This window comes from Python bivittatus, unplaced genomic scaffold (assembly GCF_059951505.1).
Source record: "Python bivittatus isolate LINGU-HERP-01145 unplaced genomic scaffold, Pbiv_v1 ctg000700_np1212, whole genome shotgun sequence".
NCBI lineage: Eukaryota > Metazoa > Chordata > Lepidosauria > Squamata > Pythonidae > Python > Python bivittatus.
Window position 1 is genome coordinate 5,298,008 of NW_028277098.1, and position 20,166 is coordinate 5,318,173.

General features: G+C 38.7%; 1 protein-coding gene across 1 annotated transcript in view; it reads left to right on the forward strand.

The window, feature by feature from the left end:
• BRINP2 (BMP/retinoic acid inducible neural specific 2) overlaps positions 1 to 20,166 on the forward strand; it is a 44,979-nt gene that overhangs the window by 18,976 nt on the left and 5,837 nt on the right. Inside the window, exons 3-6 of the mRNA XM_088153299.1 lie at positions 1,098 to 1,297; positions 5,009 to 5,114; positions 8,787 to 9,023; positions 13,726 to 13,948. Of these exons, the coding sequence (XP_088009425.1) occupies positions 1,098 to 1,297; positions 5,009 to 5,114; positions 8,787 to 9,023; positions 13,726 to 13,948 (766 nt within the window). The remainder of the gene's footprint in view (positions 1 to 1,097; positions 1,298 to 5,008; positions 5,115 to 8,786; positions 9,024 to 13,725; positions 13,949 to 20,166) is intronic.

The following is a 20,166-nucleotide window of genomic DNA, read 5'->3' on the forward strand; positions in this document are numbered from 1 at the left end:
TTTTCCTTTGCTTGCACTCGGGCGGTGGAACTGACTCAGCACAGCTGGGCAAGTCCCTAGCTATGCCGCGCTGGCTGAATCTGACAGAATAGACTATTAGATCTCTAGTTTGTTAAGGAAAACACAATCATTAAAATATGAAAGGCCCAGGCTTTAGAAGACTTTAAATTAAATAGTGTCTGAAATAGGGCTATCAGATTTGGACTACAGAAATCCTAACAACTGCTAGATGGCAGCAAAGAGATACTGAAAACATTAAGTCTTTGCTGCCATCTAGAAATTACCTGGATTTTTGTAGCTCAATCTGGTAGTCCTAATCTGAAAGTAAATGGGCAGTTAAGGTGATGATGCTAAACAGGTTGCTTAGGTTTGCATTTCCCATAATCTCCTAGAAGGCATGCTGTAACATTCTGGATTATTGATTCTGTAGTTGTTTTCAAAGGCAGCCTAAACCAGAACACCCTATAATAATCAGATTTCAAATGAATGAATTAATCAATCTGCAGTGGATAAACAAAGCAAGTTCAGGCTTGTCTAATGGCAGGGGTGGGGGAGTGGGACAGGGAAAGAATTTAATAGTTAAAGATGGAAGAAGATAACACCTAGCAGCACTTGGAACCCATATCTCAAGAATCAGCATCGCGGCCAGAAGAATCCAAGACATTCTGATATAGTTACTGATTTGATCCTAGAGACCAACGATCATAGGCAGCCCAATCTCCTCCAACACACAGCCATTCCCTCCCAATACCACTTTCCTGGTCTCCCTGTGTTCCCAGTCTTTTCTATCTGGCCATCCTTGGGCCTGATTATCTTGTAAAAATGAACTGGATTCAACAATTAATATATTATAAATGCCTCCCAATTCAAGGTGATTAACTATGGAGTTTGTTGTGCTATGACTGTTACATAAATGATGGTTTATGACTGATGAGGATGATGAGGATGATGATAAATAGCTTGACTAAAGCTATCCTACAAGCTGCATACTTTTATCTTTTTCATTATTCTCTTGAGTGGCTAAATTTATCCATTGCTTCAATGCTTCTGAATCCTGGTGGGGAACCAACTCAATATAGAGCCTCATGTCTTCACAGGGGAAGAATCCTTGACCATATTTGTGGACAAACGGAAGCTCAGTCGGAAGGCAGAAGCTGGTAGCCTATCAGGGGGTGGTGGAAGTAACACCACCGTCTCCTTGGAAACACTGCATCAGCTGGCAGCCTCATACTTCATTGACCGGGAGAGCACCCTGAGACGTCTCCATCATATCCAGATAGCAACGGCTGCTATCAAGGTAAACCTAGAAGCACATAAGTAAGGGTTATACAAGTGCCCTTGAGAAACAGCTCTGTGCAAAGCCATTTCTCTGAGCAATAACTGAGACCCTGAAGTTGCAAAATTGGGAATGATGGTAAAAAAGCATCAGGCCTGTAGAAAAGAGCTGCAGCTTTTGCACCAGATGAAGCTGTTAAAAAGAGGCTCCAGGATGAATAACCTTTTACTAGTCAAAGAATGCACGTGGTCTTTTGTTTTTTTCTTGCTCCTGGGTACCCTCAGGCATGACAGAAAAGTGGGCATAGCCACGGGAAATAAAAAGCATTAAAACTCAAATGAATACTCAAGAATGCCAAAACAGAGTGATGCTGAAACACAAGTACACAGAGGCCTAAAATACCACTTTACTGTTGGATCTTGACTGCAAAATGAGGGGAGAGAGATGGGGGCTGCACAAGGGATGCATGTACCTAACTTGCCAGCTGACTGATCCCTAGACAAAGAAATGGACTTGGATTTGGTAGAGCCACATACAAATTCCACTCACTGGATAAACATATTACAATCACTATATATAAAGCTAGTTGAGCTGAGTTAGACTCCTGCTCCATCCGTTTCCCACTTTTTCAGCCAGACATGCCAATAAGGAGACAAAGTTTTAGCTTTGGATGGAAGCCTGCAATATTTCTCCTGGAGTATACCGTAATTGTTGAATGCAGGTTCAGAACTGATTACTTTATTTTTCCTTTTGCGTTTGATAGAACAATTCTGTTTTTATTTTATTTTTCCCGATCAACACCTCTGTATCCCTCGACTTTAATTTTCAGGTTGCTTAATCAGGACTCCCATCCCTGAGATCTGCTGGGCAGCTCCACAATTATAAACCCATCACGTTAGACATCTATTTCTATTCCCTCCACCCTCCCAAGGAATCAGGAGGAATAGCGAACAAGAGTCGGGCAATAACTGTTGACTTTATGGGAAATTGGTTTTGCTAACTATGCTGAATTTTGGAGAAGGAAGTCTAGGTGGGGGATCTTCTCTCTCAACAAGCCAATTACTACACATTTATTTTCTTTTTTAGAAGCAGTGCTGCCTCTTGCACTGTCACAAACTCACAGTACTTCACTTTTGTTTACCAATTTTCCAATCTTGCTATTTCAAAGTACTTTCATATTTAATTTCCTATGCATGAAAAGGTTTTTTTTCCTGTTTTTTACTGCCCCTTTTAAGTTTTGGAGTTGATAGATATGTTTGTGCAAATTTACCTTCCTGTTCTTGCTATGTTAACATGGGGTGCATTCCAGTGCAAGCTTTTTCTGCACAAGCCTCACTGCAACAAATCTAAATGGGGCAAGAAAGTCTTATGTTCTTGTGCAACTTCCTTGATTAGGGGGAAAAATCAGGTTCAGTCTTGCTAGTGATAGAGTTCTGTCTTTCCCCCGTGCACCATTAATGGAATCCAAAACATGACACTATCTTGTCACAAAAATACTGGCATTTTTTTCTGGGTGTAAAATGTATAGAATTATTTTGTAGGAAGACATTGCAATATAGTGAAATAATGCCTAAATAGACAGTAACTTCAAAATACATTGGAATATACTTCTAAAGATTTAAAATTATTTTGAACAATTAAAGCCTAGGTACTATGCTCTGTTATATTTTTATACTGCTTTTCTGTACAAGCAGCCATGGTGGTTTATAATGGTTTTATTGTACTCCGCCTAGAACCACTTTGGGAGAGATGGGCGGCCAAATAAATTAGACAAATAAAATAAATAAATAAGCAATCAAAACAAAATAAACAGTATTAATACCATAAAAACTAGTCAGAGAACCACAATAAATATAAAAAGTAACAGTAGAGCAATGTCAAAGGCTGTTATTTTGTTTTAATTATATTTCAGCATGATTCTACTCCACCTGAGTTTCAAAAGAAATATCTCTTTCATGCATTTTCTCACCCCTACTTCATCCAATTTAGAGAGATTTCTCGTTCCAAGTATATCTGATTATCATATCTGATTATCTAAACTGTTTTGAATCAGGTTTTCAGTTTTAATTTCCATGGTGGTGATCAGGATTGGTAGAGGGCAACCATATTTGATGTGCAGGACTTCTCACTGGCTTTTGATGCCATCAGTCATGATATTCTTCTGAACCAACTGATGGGAGGGTTCTGTTTAATATTCTAAACCAGTGGTTCGGCCATTTTTTCAGCCATTTCTTCATTTTTTAAAAAGGATTGAATGACTGAAATCACACAATTTTGGGGTGTTCTTGCACAAAATCTCACAATATGGTGACTTCATGACATATTTACTATTTTTTAATAAATTGTATTCATTTTGCTTTAATTTTGGGATCCATTTGGAGGTGCCTCAAGATGCTGACTTCTTAAAGTGATTCATGAAATATGTGGTAGTTTCATATCAGCTGTGTTTGTTTAGGGCTAGGGTTAGATCTGAATCTGTCCAAAACAGCACGGGATAATAAATCCTTTTCTTGCAAACCATTTTTTTCCAGTTAAAACAAAGCTTTCCTTCCTTCCCTCACTCTCAAATACATTCCTACCTTCATGACAAAACCAGCTTTGGTGCAATTTTGAGAGGCAAATGGCTGTTTGAAAAAGACTATATCCACCCCCTCTTCTTAACACTGCCTAAGATAAAACCAGAGACTCCCTTCCTCGCTGCTATCAATATTTTAATTGTGGTGACACTTTACATATTGTCTATGACATATCTAGTGTTGATCCTATACTACATAATGCAGAGTTTCTACTATGAATAAATTATGCTACCTGGTCAATTTTATAAATGGGTACTTAATATACATGACTTATTATAATGGATGTGTGGAATTTCACAAGAGATTTTGATAAAGACTGACGTTTTGAAAAGGAGAAAATAGGAAGGGCCATTAAAAGGAATGGGAATGCCCTTTCATAATGGCAGTGAGAATAGGCAAGAAGCAAGAACTTGCTCTTCAGATGAAAGGATTGTCTCTTTAGCTTTATTGTAATTATGTATTTCCCATAATGAATGGGAGGGGGCTTACTGAAGCAAGGCAAGAGATTCTCAAGATCCAGTTGCAACTGGATCCAGTTAGATGCCTGTTACATCTACCCCAATGCAGGCCCATATAAGCAGGATCAGGTGAAGAATGAAGCTTTTGTAGACATCTTACACTAGCAGGGGAAAATCACTGGAAAGACGATGAGTTGCTGACTTTGCCCATAACACAGCCAGGTGGAAGAAGCTGGAATTCAGAAGCAGAACCTGGATTAACTCTTCTGAGGCAGAGGGTGTGTGTATATGTGAGATTACCATCCTGGCAGGATGATGTAAGTGGAGTAGAGGAGGCAATGGTATGATGGTAGCCAATTCTGTTTCCACATCTAACCTTATGAAACAGCAGCCTTCTTATATATGGCAGCCTCCTCCAAGATCTGCCCTCCAGGTGTGTTGTACTTCAGTTTCCATAATCTTTTAATAAGCACGCCATTAGGCTGGTGCCCTCTGGCCATTGGGAAAGGTTGCTATGGTACATTTGGTTGAGCCACCGAATTCTAAAGGCTGCACCATTTTTCTGCCTCCAATCGCCAGCTTTTTCATCAATCCAAAGAACCTTTTGGCAGACCACGTATCTCCTTGGGTCAGAAGGGTTACCTTTTATTTCTTTTACTTAGGGGGTTACGTTAAAGCTGTACTCTTCCTACCTTTAGGTAACGGAAACCAGAACAGGGCCACTTGGCTGCAGTAACTATGACAACCTTGATTCTGTGAGTTCTGTTCTTGTGCAGAGCCCAGAAAACAAAGTTCAGCTACTTGGTAAGGCTGTTTCTCTTTTCACCTGCTCTTTTTATCTGCATTAGTCACTGAACACTCACTTTGTAATGTGTATGTGTGTCGTTGTAATATACTGCTATAAAAAATACCAAAATGCATTTAATGCAAGATATCGCTCTTCTGACTAAAACAACTTTGCTTTCTTTCTTTGGAAACTATATGGCAAAGGGCATTTCAGCATCAGCATCTTTTCCCCACACTGATTGCAATTTTAATTTCTGCTTCTATGATTCTCTGATTATAACTCATCCTGTCCCAAGATAATTCCCATAGAAACGTCCCTGATGCATACTTTCATAGCATTTATTTATTTATTTATTTATTTATTTATTTGATTTATATAGCTGCCCATCTCACTTTTATGTGACTGTAGGTGACTTACAATAAAACAAATCAAAACACAAAATACATAATATAAAACAAAAATAAAAACATATAGCAGCCGGGCAGGATCTAACCTATCATCCATACAACCAGGAGACAGGCTCTAATCCATGCCTAGGGCTCCAGGTTCAAGTACAAAGCAAAGTTTTCAAGGCCTTACGAAAGGACAACAGGGATGGGGCCAATCTAATCTCTTTTCCACCATTCGGGGGAAAAGAGAAAATACTATTTGCTGCCTGCAAAGTGAGGAAAAAGCTGAGACATCCCATAGCACCGGAAGGGAAGACATTATTTGAGTTTGCATGTCTCAGTATAATTCCTTCTTCATTTTGCTGCAATTGGGTTCCTCAGTTAGGCCTTCTTATGGACTTTGTCTTTCTCACTGTGAAGGAAATTGCCTGCAGATTATCAGAACAGGCTTTTCTCCATAATCATAACTGTCTTTCAGTGGGAATGATGATTATAGAGCTCCACTGATCCCACTTAAAGCAAACATGAGGATGCTTTTCATATAAGTTAACCAAGAGGCTCATGTCAGGCCATGTGGGTCAACCAAGTACCTAGCTGAGGCATATAACTGCATCACATATTTAGGAACAGAAGCACAAGTTATTTGAATATTTCATTAACATGTCATATATTCACAGACACATATAAATATACAAGAATAACTATGCTAGTCCATGAGAGGAAAAAATTCAAAATTTTAGAAATTTCTTTAGGCTGTGAGATGAAGGAATAAATAGACAACCTCCCCCCATTAGACTAGATATTGTAGACATAAAATGCAATTTAGAGTCAAAATGGCAGAAGTTCAGCGTAGACTAAATGCATCCACCACTAGTACGTATTAGCAACGGCTTGCCATCCCATTCCCCGATTTCAGAAAATGTAAGGGCTGTGCTTTGAACAAAAACACAGGTTCTGGATGAGTACAGAGAAGAAGTAAAAGAAATATGATTGCCTTGATATTAGCAAAACTGGAGATTAATTATAAGTCATTAGGCAAAAAATGTCAGTTGAAGAAATTGTGTAATTTTTGGTCCTAATTAACTTGTCCAGGCAGTTGCCAAGAGCCAAGGCTGACTCAAAGGCATACCCACAGCAATAAGTAATAAATAACATAACATATTGCCCAATTGCAGCTTTTGGCTTTTGTATATATTACAGGTATACATTAGGAATATTAAAATTTGACTGTTCAGATACACAAATGCTGGGGACTGTGTATGCTCCCATGAAGAGAATGTTCACAAATTAGCAGAACTGAGAGAGGTTCTAATGTTGCCCCTTCAGTATATACAATTACTAATGGATACTATAGAGTGTGAATTGATTAGAGGCATTATTTACATTGCCAGCTTAAAATATCTTGATATGGCTATAAATTTGTTGATTGCAAATAGATGGTCTCCAACTGAAGAAAATGTGTTTTAAAAATGTGTGCATTACTTAAGTAATATTATCAATATTGTCAGTATGATTTAGAATGCTGTGTCAAATTGCCAGCACATGTTATTGAATATGAATTTATCTTCCTTTTTTGTTAAGTGGAGGAGGATAGATATGTCCAGAAAGACAGTATTCTCTGATTATGGAGAACAGCCTGTTCTGATAATCTGCAGGCAATTTCCTTTGTAGCAGGAAAGACAAAGTCTATAAGGAGGCCTAATTGATGAACCCAATAGTAGCAAAATGAACAAGGAATCATACTGAGACATGCAAACTCAAATAATGTCTTCCCTTCCAGTGCTATGGGATGTCTCAGCTTTTTCCTCACTTTGCAGGGAGCAAACAGTATTTTCTCTACCTTAGGGTAGAGCTCACTTGCAAGGAATGATCTAACTTTAGGATTTTCCTAGCCAAATGAGAAGGGTTCCTGGGCAGGATTGATCTATGGCCTGTCTATGAAGAAACTGGTCTCAGTAATAAAACCAAACACCCTTAAGAATGTTTCATTCAGTATAGCTTATCTAACTATGCTTCACTGGAGACCTTGCTGTAAGAAATCAGATCCTGTGGCTCTAGTGTGGTAATCATAACGTTAGGAAGCCTTCTCTGATGCGAAATAATACAGAAATTATCAAGAGAAAACACTACCAATGATCAGTACATACTTTATTCATATCCAGCAATCAACAGAACATCAGTAGATCTTCAGACCAATTCTGCATCAAGTTAAAATCACTACCATAGAGTCATTTACCACTCTGAACATATTTGTTTTAGCTGTGGTGAGCAAAAATTTAAATTTTAAGCTTTTCTCATCAATCTGTCTTTAGCTGTTCAGTTTTTCATCAAGATGTGATGATAGCATTGGTTGTGCTGTACTATCATAGTAATGCATTCTACATTTGAGGATCAATATTGGAAGAATGTGGAAATATTACTTATGTTTTCCTCTAGAAATGTTTTAATCATCAGGAAGATAAGTTTTCAGATTCCACCACAATTGTTTCATTGCCTGGGCTGTTTGTTTGATTATTGTTTTATGTATAAAAAAAAAAGAGAGAAAAGAAGAAGAAAAATAAGAAAACCATAAAAGCAGATACCTTCAATATGCCAGATAAAACTTGTTTATATTCATGTCTCATACAATTAAGTTATCAACACTGAAGTCATTTTGCTTAACAAAGGGAAACAAATGAATTATATATATATATATATATATATATATATATATATATATATGCAATTCAGTTTTCTAAATTTTCTAAATACTAAATTTCTAAATAAATCCCAATTGGAATTCATGGCAGTAAAATGATTGTTCAGCTATAGAAAGAAAGATAACCTTTTCATGCTACTGCATACTTAATTGAGAATGGGTAGTCTTCCAATGTTGTAGTATCAAATTTTTGCAATCCTAAAGATATACCATATACATATCTGCAGGCTACCTGTTAATTTCCAGAACATTGGTGTATAAATTTAAGAAAAGAACATCTCTAAATAGCCAGTTAGCCCCCCAAAACAAAATTAATATGTGAAGTATTTTTTTGTCCAAGAGAGCCTCTGCAGATATCAGTGTTACCTTTTAAATACCACTTTGCCAACAATTAGCTGACCCTACCAATTTTTTTTTTGCCTCATTTTCTTTTTCTCTTTTTCCTTTTGTATTTAAAATTTTGAAAAGTTAATTAGTAATATTTAAATGTTTATTCTCCTGAAAAGTACTATGAAGGCAGCAGTTTGATTTCCAAAATACCTGTTTATTCCCTGTGTGGATATCGCTGTACTGAGGCCTGTGACATTGTATATCTTTTGCAGGTCTTCAGGCAGTACTACCTGAGTACCTGCGAGAACGCTTTGTTGCTGCTGCCCTAAGTTACATCACCTGCAATTCAGAGGGGGAGCTGCTCTGCCGAGATAATGACTGCTGGTGCCAATGTGGGTTTAATTACCCACAATGCAATTGTCCTGAGACTGACATCCAAACTATGGAAGAGAGCCTTTTCCAGATCCAGGAAATCTGGGAGAGTCACAACCAACAGTTTCAGGAATCAGGTGAGATGAGGATATATGGATTTTCAAGACATTGGTTTAGGAGAAGATAGATGTCACATTTTTTGAACTATGCCATCAATAGTGCCATCAGTAACAAGCATGACTCTTTCCAGTTTTAGAAAACTGTGTGTTCCCAGCATGCTCAGTTTCAAATGAGGAAAAACTGTCTGGGAAGGCCATCAAGTGGTTAGTCCTTATGACATCTTCCCTGAAGCCTGAAATGTTCTATTACTTACAAATATGAACTCACACGAATTGCAAGCCTACTGTGACTGTGGTTAATTAATTAATTATCTATATTTGTTAATCAAGCTACTCATGACTTTCAGCAGGGTACAGCAGAGGAAAAGCAAAAGCAAAAAGAACATCAAAATACATTAAAAATCTTTTTAAAAAACTTCTTACATCTGTGTCTAGAACATGGGAATTCCTAATCTTGTAAATGGCCTCATTATTATTTGGAGAAATAGGTAGCATCACCAGTCCTAATATTCCTTTGAAGCAGATATCAGTGTAGTTTCTTTCGTGAGAAGGATCAATTTTTGGAACTGATTGTCTCTCTCTTTGGAATTTCTGAAGGGATTGCCATATTAGTCTGCTGTAGAGACTACTGAGATTACATTACTGTACTGTACAGTAATGCAACACAATATATGTTAAGCTGTTTTTGACTACATTCTTCTTGTTTATTGTGTGAGTTGGTCTTATCTTTTCTAAAACCTATTGCTTTTATTTTAGAAAAGTATTACAAAGAAGTAAGGGTCTGAACTGGGATGTAGAGGACCAAAGCACTTTACTGTGGGATGGGCAACCAGAATTTATAGGCTCCATGCAGCCTCCAGACCCATTTTTGCAGCCCCTAGAACTCCCCAAGATTGTGGGAAGTTTTCAGCAGCTCAGCTTTGGAAAATAAATTCAGGACAAAAATTGTGATAGAATGAAGGCAATTATTTTATTATTTATTTATTTATTTATATTTCAAATTTGTCACTGCCCATCTCATGGCAGAGTGAGTCTGGGTGGTTTACAGTAATACATACATACATACACACATACATACATACATATAATAGAATAAATATTAATTGATTTTCCTGTAAAATCCTAAAAACCTCCTAAAAACTAGTTGAACGTTTTAACCCTGTCCCTTCTGGTAACAATTTCAGATTATTACCATGTCCTTGCAGTCCTCTAAGGATATGGATAATAAAATAATAAAAGTATGGCCCTGGCTATAAAACGTGGTTTCACCCCTATCCTACCATGATAGCTTGTTAGGAGAAAGCTGCTGATTTTCTGTTGCACTTCAGATAGTGGCATTTCAGCTCACTCTTCTCTCTCTGTCTCTCCCTCTCTGTCTCTGTAAGCATCCCTCCTGTACTTTGCACATTATTTTAGAGGTTTTTAGAGCAGGTCACATCATGGGCTTGAAGTCAGAAAGAGTGAGCAGCATGCAGAAATGTTGCTATTTGATATATTTGGATCTTCTACCTCTGACTTCAAGGAGTTTGGGCTGTGTGCATAGCTCTGTTCCCTCTCCAATTCTCTTCAAACTAACTCTGTGAGCTCAGGGTGGGAGCTATTGACTGATCCAAACTGGGCGCTCATAAAAAAAGTTTCAGGTATCTAAGTCCAACTCTCCTTGATCCAAGTCATTGCAACCCATAATAAATACCTTGCCAAATGTTCTTCCTTTATGAACTAATCATGCCTAATTCCAGGGAATTCAGTGAGGTCTGGAAATACCTTATAAAAGAAAGGTGCTTATCCTGGATTAGATGTAGGCAGGGTGATGCCCTCCAGATGTTTTGGACTGCAACTTCAATAGACCCTTGCTATTGGCTATGCTGTCTAGAACTGATGAGAATCAAAATCAAATATTTTTGAAGGGCATCAGATTGCAAACTTTCTACTAGATACTCTAGGGAGAAATATAGCTACTGTATAACCTTCCAATTGTGATAGCTTACAACAAGTGCAGCAGCCTAAGCTATATAGATGGAGCATGGTCATATAATCAGCAATAATAATCTTTAGGGGAAATCAGGCTGGCTAAATCACCCCCTTGGCCTACAGCCAACTAAATGCTGAGAGTTGTTACAGATGATTTGACCAGCAGCTGAATCAGGCCTATAAGAGCACCAGGAATCATCAGGTTGAAGGTGTGATTACTTTCATTCATTCACAAATAGAAGTCTGTTTCTAGGTTCCATGTTTCCCTCAACATGGTTGAGGGAAAAATGAAATTAGGTTTTGACATATATGGATAAGCCTAGATTTTTTTTTAGGTATTCTGTGATTGGAACATGAATGAAAATATACTTCACTCTCAAATTTCCAATACTTAAGCACTCTCACTTTCTGTATTAAAACGGAAAACATACTTTAACAACCTGTATGAAGAGTAAAACTATATGAGTAAACGTTATATAGGCTCAGAAGAATATTAGTCAGTGGACTGAGTTTTGAGAAGCCTTTCTCAAGGATGAACAATTCAACTGCTTCTCTGCATCAGTTCTGCAAGAATAATCCATTCATATCCAGTGAAGAAATACGTCAGAGAATTTCTTTCCTATAACTCAAGCTTATTGGAAAAAATATGATGATTATTATAAATCATACAAAGAATCATTTGGCACTCTCCAGTATAGTTATTAATTTATAATTTAAATTTGTGTCTTACCTTTCCATCTCTGGGGTACTCAAGACAGCTAATGGATTTTTTAAAAAATAAAATAATACACAACAGTTTAAGTCTAATTATCTGTACATAAACTGGATGGATGAAGGTTTACAGAAAATTTCATTAGTGTCTTATACATTTAGAAAAGTAATGTATGCAAGATAGTTGTTAAACTGAACATTTGAATTTTACATTTCAGTTAAAAATGTTTTTTATTTACTCTAGTAATCATTATTATTTATATAGTTCCATTAATGTGCATGGTGCATTTTTGCAAAGTAACAGTCCGAAGACTTTGCTCTGAAGAATTTACTATCTAAAATTCAAGACAAGGAGAGGTTAGAAAGAGAGATGGAAGGATGTGTGTTCTGTTCAGTTGAACATTGTTTAGCTTATATTCAGTAGAAAATGAAGACATTTTTATTCTCTTTAAAATATTAGTTTATATAAAAAGAAGGCCACTTGATACAATTACATCAAATACAGGATACTTACTGGGCTTATACAATGTATGCGAACATCATAGCTCTTAAAACAAGACACAAAATATTGGATTCAGCTTCAATAACATTTATCCAACTAAAATTGCTTTTCCTATAATTTATTTCCCAATACCGTATGAATTTCCAAAGAATGTCAAGGTGGTGGTTTTAAAAATATATGTATTAAATTCTTCCCTCTCTAAATCGAATACAGTATGTCAGCTTCAATAAATCTGTTGTAAGCCAGTGCTTACTTAACCAGTGGGGAATGGAGGTTAGAGATTAAGGGCTGCCACTCTCCTCCACATGAATGGTCTCCCCTCACTGACCCCCAAGGTTTCTTAGCTACTAACAAGAGACCAAACAAGCTGTAGTTGAGTGAGATGGCAAGTGGTGAGACTTGCACCCCAGCCATTTCTTTCCATTCTTGTTATTGCTTTTTCTTGGATTTGGGGTTTTTTTGGGGAGGGGGTGTTAAAAATGTTTAAATAATTAAATAAGTTTCTGCTTCCAAATTCTCAACAGTTCAAACTAGTGTTACTCCTGTGATGATAAGATGGAGATAGGTTCCAAGTCAACCCACACATATTTTTCCCCCAATGTTTGAATTGCAGCTGGTCATTGCAAGAATTGTAAATATGGATCCTGACAGAGGTGCGTACAATGAAAATTGACTGAAAGGTGGTTACCCAATCTAATTTATAGCCCCATTTTCAAATTACAAAATTGAAAGGAGGGATTTGGAACATTCTTAGGAGTAGGATGTACACTCTGGAGAATGGACTTCAGTGGAGTACTATCACAATTCTGACAATTTGTTAGCTATGCTATAGAATGCTCTGAGAGAAAAATGATAGTTTTCTGCTGATTGGAATTGTGTGGGTGCTCCAGTAACTTTCAGCACCTCTGTCCTGAAAATGTGAAGGAAAGAAGGTAATATTATCTCAGTGGATTCAGGATAATTCTCCTTTTCCCAATTTTGTTATACATTATTTGGTCCCCTACCTCACCTGTAATAGATATGTACCCGTTATAGATAAACATAAGAGGTTAATCTTTTTAGACACAAATGTAAATTAATAAGTCATTCCCCAATGTATTTCAAAAGGTAGAATAATCAGAGTAAATTACACAAGGTTATCAGTAAAGAAGAAGAAACCCATCAACAGAAAGATGACATGGGAGAATATAAAACTGAATAAAATATGCAGACAATACTTTATTTGTATATATGCACATTTAAAACTATTTACTATTATTTCAATAGAAGTAAATACATTTCACCCTAGGGATCTGAGTACTTATTTATTCTGTTCTCCAAGGACTCCCTGCTGATGACCAATTCAAGGTCCTTACTTTTTTTTTTTTTTTGATCTGCAGGAGCCACTGCCCTCACCTCTCACCCTCAGCAGCCTCAAGTAGCATGGTCCAGGACCCAACTGACTCCCTGACCCTCTAATTTTTGAAACAAACTATAGCAACTTGGTGATGCTTTCCAATGCTTTCTTCTAGCTGACATTTTGCTCTGTCCTCCCAGAAGAACTACAGTCCCTCGTGAAGAAGCTGCCAGTGGATCGCTTCTTGAACGTAACTGCCATCTCCCAATATTGGGCAGTGGATCTTGATATTCAGCATCGCTATCAAAAACTGGGCATGACTTTGAAGATGCTGTCCAAGAAGAGCCATCGGATTGTCCGACGCCTTTTCAATCTGGCCAAACGCTGCCCCAGGCAACCTCGCTTCAAACTCCTAAAGGAGAGGTTAGTTAAATTAGGGAACAAATGTGATCATTGCACTGTAAATTTGATCCTCCAGATGTTTTGGCCTACACATCTACACTCAGGGATAATATTCAGGGAAAAGATAGTTGTAGGTGAAACTTACGGAAAGATCCATTTGGAGAAATGCTACCTTAAGCCCATTCATTTCTGGGGCTTAAGCGAGTTTGAATTCTATGTTGGATTGACTTTGGGAAAACTTCTGGGTACAGTTTTTGCACAACTGCTGCCATCTACCATGGAATTTCAGATCTGAAAAGCTTAGGAATACTAGCCATGTGGTGCAAAATGAAAAGCAATGGAATTCTGAACTGTACAGATTATGCAGTCAACATTCTCTTACCTTCATTCTGCCACCCAGTTTTGCATAGTAGTGGAATATCAAGTGTCATACATACATACCTTATGGGCATGTATTTCTGAAACTGTCCCACATAAAAAGTAAACATTTCCTTGTACATGGCACCAGCACATAAGCAACTGTTTGTGTTTGCTGTATGGAAGTCAGTGATCTGTGTATGATGATAGGGGGAACCCATTAAAGTAAGAAATGAAAAGAAGCTGCTATCTTTCTCCTGGCTTTTTATGTGATGTACATGCTGAAGTGCAGGGCTGGTTTTACTGGGACGCAAACCGAGATGGCTGCCTCAAATGCTAGACTATGGAGGGGGTTGATACTAAGATCCAGAATGTAGAAAATTGTTGCCGGGGCAAATGTATTTCCTTCCGCATAGAGGTGCAAGAAAGTACTGTGCTGAAGAAAGTGGGGCACAAGAGATATAACAGGAGGAAGTGAGAAGAAATAACATAAAGGAGAAACTTAGGGAGAGAGAAAGGAGGAAGACTCTTTTATATGTCTTTCCAGCACCCCCAGGGTCCTAGACTGATGAACAAAAGTTTCTCAAGAAGCTGCTTCCTTGAACCCACTTGAGAACAGAGAGTCAACTGCTCAGAGACACAGTAAGAAATATTAGTAGAAGACACTTGTCCTTAAGACACAAATATCTTTCCACATGGGCCCTGCTACCAGCCTACTTATTTTTTAGTGTTGAGAGAGAGGCACCATAGCTGGCACATAACAGCAACCAGGAGTGAAAGAAAAAAAAACCTCTGGGACAATGTTCAAAAAGAAACAGAAAGCAAAGGAAGTCTTTTATCTCAGCAGATTTTCTGAGATACAGAAGCACAAATGTTCATGATGACCCTTCTAGTTAGTCCAAGTGCAGTTGACCTGACAACTGCTCTCAAATGGATGTAACCAAGCACATTTCTGAAGAAAAGTCTAGGTCAGGGAAGAGTTTGGTAAGGCCACAAGAAACAGCTACTGTTAAATTAAATCTCTTAAATCTACCGTAGATTATCCAAGACTGTAGACCCATTTGAGCACTCGCCATGTATTACATGGGTTAGAGCAAGTGAAAAAATTCATGCTCCTCCAAAACAATAAAAATAGATGTTTCAGTTTATCCTATTACTGATGTGAAATCCCTAGCAGTGGCAAAGTATAGATGCCATGGCTTTTGTACTTAGTTACCCAGACTGTTCCAAAATGGTTTTGTTGCAAACTCTTCCAGTGTAATGCTCCAGCCACATTGGGTTCCTCAGGAACAAAGGGCTGTAAAAATCTGGCATAGAAATCTGGTGTGCCATGAGAAGTCAGTAAATCACCAAAGAACTTTCCATAAGTGGAAAGAGCTTAAGCAGACATCAAGATTAAAGGTCACCATAGATTATCAGCATCAAGAGAAAATTTCATCAGAATCTGTTCACAGGCAAAATGCTCTGAAAATATTCACTACAATTGTGAGAATGCTTGCTACCCCAAAGCTAGCACTGTGTGACATTTCACATCAGTTGTATGCTCCAAACAGTGGACATTTCCTTAAAATTGTAAAATTGATAGCTGAGTATGAAGAACAGTCATCCCCCCCAAAAAAATTCTACACCCCTTTTACTTTGAAAAAATAAAAAATGAAATAAAATCATAGAGTTACAGGCAACAAAAGCCAAACAGAAGATTGTGGCAAATACAAAATCAGCAGGGTATTATTACTCTGTTATTCTGAACTGCACACCTGACATCAGCCATATGGAACATGTGAATTGAATAATGCATTTTGTAATAGCAACACCCCCTTCATGGATCACTGCCTTGTCATGGCGAAGGGGCTTGCGTAACTCAGTGAAGCCATGAGCTATACCGTGCAGGGCCACCCAAGACGGACAGGTCATGACAGAGAGTTCTGACAAAATGTGGTCCACTGGAGAAGGAAATGGCAACCCACTCCAGTATCCTTGCCAAGAAAACCCCATGGACAATGTTAAAAGGCTAAAAGATATGACGCCGGAAGATGAGCCCCTCAGGTCGGAAGGTGTCCAATATGCTACTGGGGAAGAGCGGAGGGCAATTCCAAGTAGCTCCAGAAAGAGTGAAGCGGCTGGGCCAAAGCCGAAAGGACGTTCAGCTGTGGATGTATCTGGAAGCGAAAAGAAGGTCCGATGCTGTAAAGAACAATATTGTATAGGTACCTGGAATGTAAGATCTATGAACCAAGGCAAGCTGGATGTGGTCAAACATGAGATGACAAGACTGAACATCGACATCTTGGGAATCAGCGAACTGAAATGGACGGGAATGGGTGAATTTAATTCGGGTGACCATTATATCTACTACTGTGGGCAAGAAACCCTTAGAAGAAATGGAGTTGCACTCATAGTGAATAAGAGAGTGGGAAAGGCAGTAATGGGGTACAACCTCAAAAACGACAGAATGATCTCAGTGCGTATCCAAGGCAAACCATTCAATATCACAGTCATCCAAGTCTATGCCCCAACCACTGATGCTGAAGAAGCTGAAGTTGACCGCTTCTATGAAGACCTACAACACCTTCTAGAACTAGCACCAAAAAAAGATGTCCTTTTCATCATAGGGGATTGGAATGCTAAAGTAGGAAGTCAAGGAGTAATCGGAATAACAGGCAAGTTTGGCCTTGGAGTACAAAATGAAGCAGGGCAAAGGCTAATAGAGTTCTGTCAAGAGAACAAGCTAGTCATAGCAAACACTCTTTTCCAACAACACAAGAGACGACTCTACACATGGACATCACCAGATGGTCAATACCGAAACCAGATTGATTATATACTTTGCAGCCAAAGATGGAGAAGCTCTATACAGACAGCAAAAACAAGACCAGGAGCTGACTGTGGCTCAGATCATGAGCTTCTTACTGCAAAATTTAGGCTTACATTGAAGAATGTAGGGAAAACCACTAGACCACTCAGGTATGACTTAGATCATATTCCTTGTGAGTACACAGTGAAGGTGATGAATAGATTTAGAGGATTAGATTTGGTAGACAGAGCGCCTGAAGAACTATGGACGGAGGTCCGTAACATTGTACAGGAGGCAGCAACTAAAACCATCCCAAAGAAAAAGAAATGCAAGAAAGCAAAATGGCTGTCTGATGAGGCTTTACAAATAGCTGTGGAAAGAAGGAATGCGAAAAGCAAGGGTGAAAGGGAAAGATATAAGCAACTGAATGCAGATTTCCAGAGAATAGCAAGGAGAGATAAGAAGGCCTTCTTAAATGAACAATGCAAAGAAATTGAGGAAAACAATAGAATGGGGAAGACTAGAGATCTCTACAAGAAAATTGGAGATATGAAAGGAACGTTTAGTGCAAAGATGGGCATGATAAAGGACAAAAAAGGCAGGGACCTAACAGAAGCAGAAGAGATTAAGAAGAGGTGGCAAGAATACACAGAAGGACTATACAAGAAAGATCTTAATGTCCCTGATGTCCACGCTGGTGTGATCACTGACCTTGAGCCAGACATCCTAGAGAGTGAAGTCAAGTGGGCCTTAGGAAGCATTGCTAACAACAAAGCTAGTGGAGATGACAGTATTCCAGCTGAGTTATTTAAAATACTAAAAGATGATGGTGTTAAAGTGCTGCACTCAATATGCCAGCAAGTTTGGAAAACGCAACAGTGGCCACGGGATTGGAAAAGGTCAGTTTACGTTCCAATTCCAAAGAAGGGCAATGCCAAAGAATGCTCAAACTATCGCACAATTGCACTCATTTCACATGCTAGCAAGGTTATGCTCAAAATCCTACAAGCTAGGCTTCAGCAATACATGAACCGAGAACTACCGGATGTACAAGCTGGGTTTCGAAGAGGCAGAGGAACTAGAGATCAAATCGCCAACATTCGCTGGATAATGGAGAAAGCACGAGAGTTCCAGAAAAACATCTACTTCTGCTTCATTGACTATGCAAAAGCCTTTGATTGTGTGGATCACAACAAACTGTGGCAAATTCTTAAAGAGATGGGGGTACCAGACCACCTTACCTGTCTCCTGAGAAATCTGTATGCGGGCCAAGAAGCAACAGTCAGAACCGGTCATGGAACAACCGATTGGTTCAAAATAGGGAAAGGTGTACGACAAGGCTGTATACTGTCACCCTGCTTATTTAACCTATATGCAGAGTACATCATGAGAAATGCCAGGCTGGAAGAATCACAAGCTGGAATCAAGATTGCAGGGAGAATCATCAACAACCTCAGATATGCAGATGATACCACCCTAATGGCAGAAAGTGAAGAAGAACTAAAGAGCCTCTTGATGAGGGTGAAAGAGGAGAGTGCAAAAGCTGGCTTGAAACTCAACATTAAAAAAACTAAGATCATGGCATCTGGACCCATCAATTCCTGGAAAATAGAAGGGGTAGAAATGGAAGCAGTAACAGACTTCATTTATTTGGGCTCCAAGATCACCGCAGACGGAGACTGCAGCCATGAAATTAAAAGACGCTTGCTCCTTGGGAGGAAAGCTATGGCAAACCTAGACAGCATATTAAAAAGCAGAGACGTCACCTTGCCAACAAAGATCCGCATAGTCAAAGCTATGGTTTTTCCAGTAGTAATGTATGGCTGTGAGAGCTGGACCATAAAAAAGGCCGAGCGCCGAAGAATTGATGCCTTTGAACTGTGGTGCTGGAGAAGACTCTTGAGAGTCCCCTGGACTGCTAGGAGGTCAAACCAGTCAATCTTAAAGGAAATTAACCCTGATTGTTCATTGGAAGGACTGATAATGAAGCTCAAGCTCAGATACTTTGGTCACCTAATGCGAAGAGAGATCTCTTTGGAGAAGACCCTGATGCTGGGAAAGATTGAAGGCAAAAGGAGAAGAGGACGGCAGAGGATGAGATGGTTAGATAGCATCACTGAAGCAATGAGCATGAAACTGAGCAAACTCAGGGAGGCAGTGAAGGACAGGAAGGCCTGGCGCAATATGGTTCATGGGGTCACGAAGAGTCGGACACGACTTAACGACTAAACAACAACAAATAGCAACACCAGCTAGTAAACATATCCCTGCTATAGAGCTGTTGTAGAACATTTTCTTGAATTTATTGATACTCCTAGTGCTACAGGAACTACTAATGTGGCAAATGTGCTTCTTAGAAACTGGAAGATAGAGGAATTACAATAGCTGACATAAGAGGTCAGGCCTATGATAAAGGTACCCATACAAGAAGAAAGAATGGAGCAGAGAGTTAAACCCTCAAACTTTTTTTAAACCCTTGTAATTTTCATTCACTGAACTTGCTGGTCAGTGATGTTACGTACCTTTTAGTGAGGCTGCTGAATTTTTAAAAGTAATATAAAGCATCTATGTGTTTTCTGCATTGACTTCTCTATGGCAAATTTTGAAACATCTTGGAACTTCCTCTGTAACATTGAAAGCATGGAGTGCCATTTGATGGGGAAGTCAAGTGGAGTTGATGAAGCTTATCAAACACCAGATTGAGAAGGCAGATGACGCCATAGTTTAAATTATGGAGGATAATCCTTTAACAGGAATATCATCACTCTCTTTTATTGCTCATTCACCATCCCTGTATGTTGAGGTGTCCAACAATGCAACATATCTCCCCAAAGCTCTTCACATTAGCCCTTGAAGAAATTTTCAGAACACTTAACTGGGGAGACAAAGGTATCAACACTGGTGGCAAGAAATTCAACTCCTCAGGTTCACCAATGACATTGTGATCATCAGACACAATTCCAAGAGGAAGTCCCAAGGAAGTGGGCAGGAATCTCAGAGCTGCGAGTTCAGCCACCTCTGTGTTAGATCAATTGCCCTCTGCTGGCCAAGGCTTCCTGGGAGACCACATGTGGTTCAGTCTGAGCAT